General features: G+C 49.7%; 1 protein-coding gene across 2 annotated transcripts in view; it reads left to right on the forward strand.

Moving 5' to 3' along the window:
• The first annotated feature begins 4,867 nt into the window (after positions 1-4,867).
• Positions 4,868-6,412, forward strand: part of DDX17 (DEAD (Asp-Glu-Ala-Asp) box helicase 17) — a 24,676-nt gene continuing 23,131 nt past the window's right edge. For both annotated transcript variants that reach the window (XM_011978862.1, XM_011978863.1), the window contains exon 1: positions 4,868-4,930. In XM_011978862.1, coding sequence (XP_011834252.1) covers positions 4,905-4,930 — 26 coding nt within the window. In that variant the 5' untranslated portion in view covers positions 4,868-4,904. The remainder of the gene's footprint in view (positions 4,931-6,412) is intronic.

A 6,412-nucleotide genomic window follows, 5' to 3' on the forward strand; every position in this document is an offset into this window, starting at 1 on the left:
CAGCAGAATCATTTGAACCTGGGAGGCGGAGGTTGCAGTGAGCCGAGATCATGCCACTGCACTCCAGCCTGGGCGACAGAGCTGAAAGAAAAAAAAAAAAAGAAAAAAAAATTTTTTTTGGCCAAGCAAGGTGGCTCATACCTGTAATCCCAGCAATTTGGGAGGCAGAGGCAGGAGGATCACTTGAGGTCAGGAGTCCGAGACCGGCCTGGCCAACATAGTGAAACCCTATCTCTCCTAAAAATACAAAAATTAGCTGGGCATGGTGGCGCATGCCTGCAGCTACTCAGGAGGCTGAGGCAAGATAATTGCTTGAATTGGGGAGATTCAAGATTGCGCCACTGCATCCAGCCTAGGCGACAGAGTGAGATTTTGTCTCTAAAAATAAAAATAAAACTCTTGTTCAGCTACTATGAAATTTGGTCTGCAGTTTGGCATATACCTACTCCCTCCCCTCCAGCCTAAGAGGGCTGAATTTCCTGTTTGTGTTTGTCAAAAGCCAAACAAGAATCCCAATCATCTGTTCTTCTGAAAAGATGAAAGAACTGTTTGTGTCCACGTCAAAGACAAGGGCCTGCAGCAATTCAGGAGACTGTCAGGGCCTCCCGAGCACCAGCAGGCCTAGCCACACAGTCCTGGCAGGTCTGACCTTTAATGCTTGAGCCCCAACAAGAATGAGTGAATGCTCAGAGACGGGGCCCTGCAAGCGACAGAGCCGATGGTCTCTGGCCAAAGTGACCCAGTAGTTCTTTTGGGTCAGTGTTACGGCTTCTCCAGAACTGAAAAACCGCCACTGAAGTGGCCTTGGTCCCTTAGTCTTTGGTCAGTCCAAGCCTGTGATACAGTCTTTAAATTCATTTATATCTAACAGGCCAAAGAGCTTTTATCTACTAGGATCCCCATGAGTTAGAAGGCTGCTAGAGTATTATAACAATTTTTTGTTACCAAAAAAATGTTTTCTTCGGCCGGATGCGGTGGCTCATGCCTGTAATCCCAGCACTTTAGGAGGCTGAGGTGGGTGGATCACGAGGTCAGGAGTTCAAAATCAGCCTGGCCAAGATAGTGAAACCCCGTCTCTACTAAAAATACAAAAAAAAATTAGCCAGGTGTGGTGGCAGGCACCTGTAATCCCATCTACTCAGGAATCTGAGGCAGAGAATTGCTTGAACCTGGGAGGCAGAAGTTGCAGTGAGCTGAGATCATGCCACTACACTTTAGCCTGGGCGACAGAGCCAGACTCCACCTCAAAAAACAAAATTATTTTTCTAATTAGAAAGGTCCATTTGCTGAAGCAAAGGGCAGGGTGGATGTATCATCCAGTGCATTCCAAAAGATAAATATGAAGCATTTGTGTGTGGGGTGTAGCATTTGTCACATATTGTCAATTATAAGCCCCCCTTCTGATGTACATCTTTTTTTTTTTTTTTTGAAACAGAGTCTCCCTGTGTCGCCCAGGCTGGAGTGCGTGGTGTGATCTTGGCTCACTGCAAACTCCACCTCCCGTGTTCACACCATCCTCCTGCCTCAGCCTCCCAAGTAGCTGGGACTGCAGGCGCACACCACAATGCCCAGCTAATTTTTTGTATTTTTAGCAGAGACGGGGTTTCACTGTGTTAGCCAGGATGGTCTCAATCTCCTGACCTTGTGATCCGCCTGCCTCGGCCTCCCAAAGTGTTGGGATTACAGGCGTGAGCCACCATGCCCAGCACATCTTGTCAATTATAAGCCCCCCTTTCTGATTTAGATCTTTAAGATGCATTAACACAGCGCCAGGCGCGGTGGGTGACAGAGAGTCCATCTCAAAAAAAATAAATAAAGAGATGCATTAACACTTAATCTCTAGATTTGTGAGTCATTCAATTTATTTATGTATTTATTTATTTTTGAGATGGAGTTTCGCCCAGGCTGGAGTGCAATGGCGTGGTCTCAGCTCACTGCAATCTCCACCTCCCGGGTTCAAGCAGCTCTCCTACCTCAGCCTCCTGAGTAGCTGGGAATACAGGCGCATGTCACCACGCCCGGCTACTTTTCTTGTATTTTTAGTACAGATGGGGTTTCATCAGGTTAGCCAGACTATTTCTATTAGGCCCGGCCTATTTTTATTATTATTACACCGTGATATATAATGATGGCCAGGTGTGGTGGCCATGTAATCCCAGCATTTTGGGAGGCCAAGGTGGGTGGATCACTTGAGGTCAGCAGTTTGAAACCAGCCTGGTCAGTAATGGCAAAAGCCAGTCTTTACTAAAAATATAAAAATTAACTTTGTGTCACGTGCTTGTAATCCCAGCTACTCAGAAGGCTGCGGCAGGAGAATTGCTTGAACCCAGGAGGCGGAAGTTGCAGTGAACCGAGATCGCACCATTGCAGCCTGGGCGACAGTGAGACTGTCTCTAAAAAAAAAAGCTAAATAGGCCTCTCACAATTTGCCCACAAAGAAATTCCTTGTGGGCCTCCAAGATCTTTACACCAAAACAGTTATGTGGAATTTCACCCTGACAATGTACATGGATGGTTTATCATCACAAGCACAGGACAAAGGACAAAACTAAAAAGTCATCCCTCTGCTCGCCTGAGACAAACACATATCTGACTGCTGCCCTCTGCTCTATGATTATTTTATCTTATGTGAAAATGCAAATTAACTGAGCATGAGCAGAAAGCATCCGTGAAGACTAATCAAAGACTCAGAAGAGGATACATGGACACATGGAGCAGGGAAACACCACACACGGGAACCTGTTGGGGGTTGGGGGAGGGAGAGCATCAGGAAGAATAGCTAATGGATGCTGGGCCTAATACCTAGGCAAGGGGTTGATCTGTGTAACAAACCACCATGACACGTTTTCTCGTGTAACAAACCTGCATATCTTACACATGTACCCCAGAACTTAAAATAAAGGTTGATGATAAAGGCCAGGTGTGGTGGCTCAAGCCTGTAATCCCAGCACTTTGAGAGGCTGAGGCGGGTGGATCACCTGAGGTTGGGAGTTTGAGACCAGCCTGGCCAACATGCTGAAATCTCATCTCTACTAAAAATACAAAAATTAACCGGGCGTGGTGGTGGGCGCCTGTAAACCCAGGTACTCAGGAGGCTGAGGCAGGAGAATCACTTGAACCTGGGAGGCAGAGGTTGCAATGAGCCCAGATCATGCTACTGAACTCCAGTCTGGCCAACAGAGCAAGATTTTGTCTCAAAAAACCAAAACCAAACAAAACAAACAAAACACCTTGATGAAAGAAATCAACAACATCAACAAAAAAGACTCGGAAGAATGCAACTGCTTACCTCTTTTATCTACCCTCCCTATACCTGCTTTTTTTCCTTTCTTCCCTTTAAAAATTGAGGTTCCCCAGACTCTTCTCAGAAAAGAAACATGGACCGCTGCTTTTTCTGTGGTTCTGTGTTCTTTTTCCCCAAGTGCGTTCTTAACCTTGGCAAATGAACCTCTTAAAGTGATTGAGACTCGCCTGGGTCATATTCTTTTTTTTTCTTTTTCTTTGGCTGGAGTGCAGTGTCACGATCTCGGCTCACTGCAGCCTCTGCCGCCCGGGTTCAAGCAATTCTCCTGCCTCAGCCTCCCGTGTAGCTGGGATCACAGGTGCTTGCTCCCGCATTTGCCTAATTTTTGTAGTTTAGATGGGGTTTCACCATCTTGGCCAGGCTGGTCTTGAACTCCTGACCTCATGATCCACCCACCTCGACCTCCCAAAGTGCTGGGATTACAGGCGTGAGCCACCGCACCCGCCCTGGGTCATGTTCTTTTATTGACCCTATTAACCCTTCGCAATCCTCATCATCTCTTGCCTGGATGACTGCACTTGCCTCTTTTTAATCTGCCTGCTCCTGCCCTCCCTCACTCTGAATTTATTCACACTGCAGTCATAGGGGTCCTTTTATTATGCCACTTCGCTTAAAATTTTCCAGAGGTTTCCACCTTACTGGAAAGAAAAGACAAAGGCCTTACAGCCGCCTACAAGCCCTTCAGGATACAGTCCTCTTCAGTCTTTCCTCCTTGTCCTACTTCAGCCACACTCGGCCTCACGGCCTTCGCACTTGCTCTTTCCTCTGTCAGCAAGGCTAGATACCTCACTTTAGGTCTGTGCTTTGATGTCACTGGATCAGGGAGGCCTCCCGAGACCCCAATGCAACACTGTGTAACCTGCATACTCTGCTCCTTCACATGCACATATGCATTCTCTCTTTTCCCTTTTTCTTTGCTTTCATTTTAGTTAGCAACTGCTTGACATAAACACTTTTTGTCTCCCTCCTAGAGTGTAAAATCTGTGAGTGCAGGAACTTGTTCACCACTTTGACCCAGTGCCTACCTGGCACAGTGCCTGGCCTTTTAGTCATTCCACCCTTGACCAGTGAGTCCGTGACTGTCTCTTTGTGTTTCCGGGGCAACTGACATCTCAACGGCTTTTGTTTTTTGAGACAGAGTCTCGCTCTGTCGCCCAGGCTGGAGTGCAGTTGGCTCGCTGCAACCTCCGCCTCCCGGTTTCAAGCGATTCTCATGCCTCAGCCTCCTGAGTAGCTGGGATTACAGGCATACGCCACCACGTCTGGCTACTTTTTGCATTTTTAGTAGAGACGGGGTTTCACCGTGTTGGCCAGACTGGTCTCTAACTCCTGACTTCAGGTGATCTGCCTGTCTCGGCCTCCCTAAGTGCTGGGATTACAGGCGTGAGCCACCTTGCCTGGCCTCAAGGGCCTTTTTGAAGCTCCTTTTTTAATGCTATGTTCCCAATAATCTGGGAAACACTCAGCACCCACACTGAGAGGCCACATCTCCCCGCTTCTAGCCATCTGTTGAATTGAGACGTTAGATGGGCTCGTCTCGAGGGCCCTAACAGCTCAACAGTTGTGTGACGCCATTTGGCCAAGCTTGCGGGGCTTTAAAATGCAGTTTGAGAGGACAGGAAGCAGGTAAGGAGAGGGAAGCCAGTCTGGAAGGAATTGAGCGGAGAATGTGGGCTAGCCTGGTTAAACACTTGTCCTTAGCTTTCACTTTTTATGCATCTAAAGACCATTACTCTGAAACCTTGTTCTCCCGAGAGTGCTGGGGTCTTCTCCGGACCTTCTGAGGAGCGCCGTTTAACGGCAGCAAAGTGCCCACGGAGTCCACTGGGGCTCCAACCAATTTTTTTTTTTTTTTTTTTGAGACATGGTCTCGCCCCGTCGTCCAGGCTGGAGTGCAGTGGCAGGATCTCGGCTCACTGCGACCTCCGACTCCCGGGTTCAAGCGATTCTTCTGCCTCAGCCTCCCAAGTATCTGGGACTACAGGCGCCCGCCACCATGCCCTGCTAATTTTTGTATTTTTCGTAGAGACAGGGTTGTGCCATTTTGGCCAGGCTGGTCTCGAACTCCAGACCTCAGGTGATCCTCCCGCCTCGGCCTCCCAAAGTGCTGGTATTACAAGCGTGAGCCACCGTGCCCGGCCTCCAAGCACATTTTGTTTCTGTATTAGCAACAGCTGAGCTCGGCCAAAGACGGTGAAAATACATGGTTCAGAAAATGCACCTCGGTGTGAACCAAGTGTGGCTGAGGACCCTTTAACCTGGAGCGGACATCGCCACCTCATAAACTCCCGAAAGAAAGGGACACGGCGCATCCATCATGGCTGCCGGAGACAGAACAGCGAGAGGCAACGGAAAGGAAATGGCGCCGGGGCCCGCCGCCATTCTCAGCGGGCCGAGGGCTGCGGGGCGAGAGGGCTGCCGGCCCCATGTAGGAAGGCCAGCCAGGGAACTTAAGACCCTCCCGACTTCTGGCACCAGGAGACCCTGAAACTTGATAACAATATGGAGGACGGTTATTGTCTCTGCAAAGTAACTGCCACAAGCCGGCCGCGGGGTCTGTCCCGAGATCGGAATCAGGCAAAATCCTCTATTCTCTAAACAGAATGCGTTACGCATACTGCGCATCTTCGCAACAGCGGGCCGGCTAACGACGCAAAGAATGTTACGTCGCACCAGAGGCGCTTCCTCCCACCGCACCCCACGTTCTAGTTCAGGTGGCGCGAGAACTCTACGCTCGCTCCGTACTTTGTTTTTCTTGTACAGACCGCAAAATACGCCGATCGTCGCAACTGACGTAAAGCGCTTCCAAGAATACCCGTAGTTCCCCGCGGAGCCCTCGGGCTATTCCGAGACGCTGTTTACGTATCGTCTCCGCCGTACGTAGCGTTAAGTTGGAGCCGACTCAGCTGCGGCCGCCATTTTGTGCAGTCGCTGGGAAGGAAGGAGACGCCTAAACCGCGGCACTGCCGGGTTTGAGCGTAGCCAAACCTGCCCACCGGCTTTGTAGCCCCGATTCTCTGTGTTTTGCTCCCGTCTCCGACGAGAGAGGCGGCGACGGTGGCGTCTGCGACGGGAGACAGCGCGTCGGAGCGAGAGAGCGCTGCGCCT

This window comes from Mandrillus leucophaeus, unplaced genomic scaffold, assembly GCF_000951045.1.
Source record: "Mandrillus leucophaeus isolate KB7577 unplaced genomic scaffold, Mleu.le_1.0 Scaffold2, whole genome shotgun sequence".
NCBI classification, from domain to species: domain Eukaryota; kingdom Metazoa; phylum Chordata; class Mammalia; order Primates; family Cercopithecidae; genus Mandrillus; species Mandrillus leucophaeus.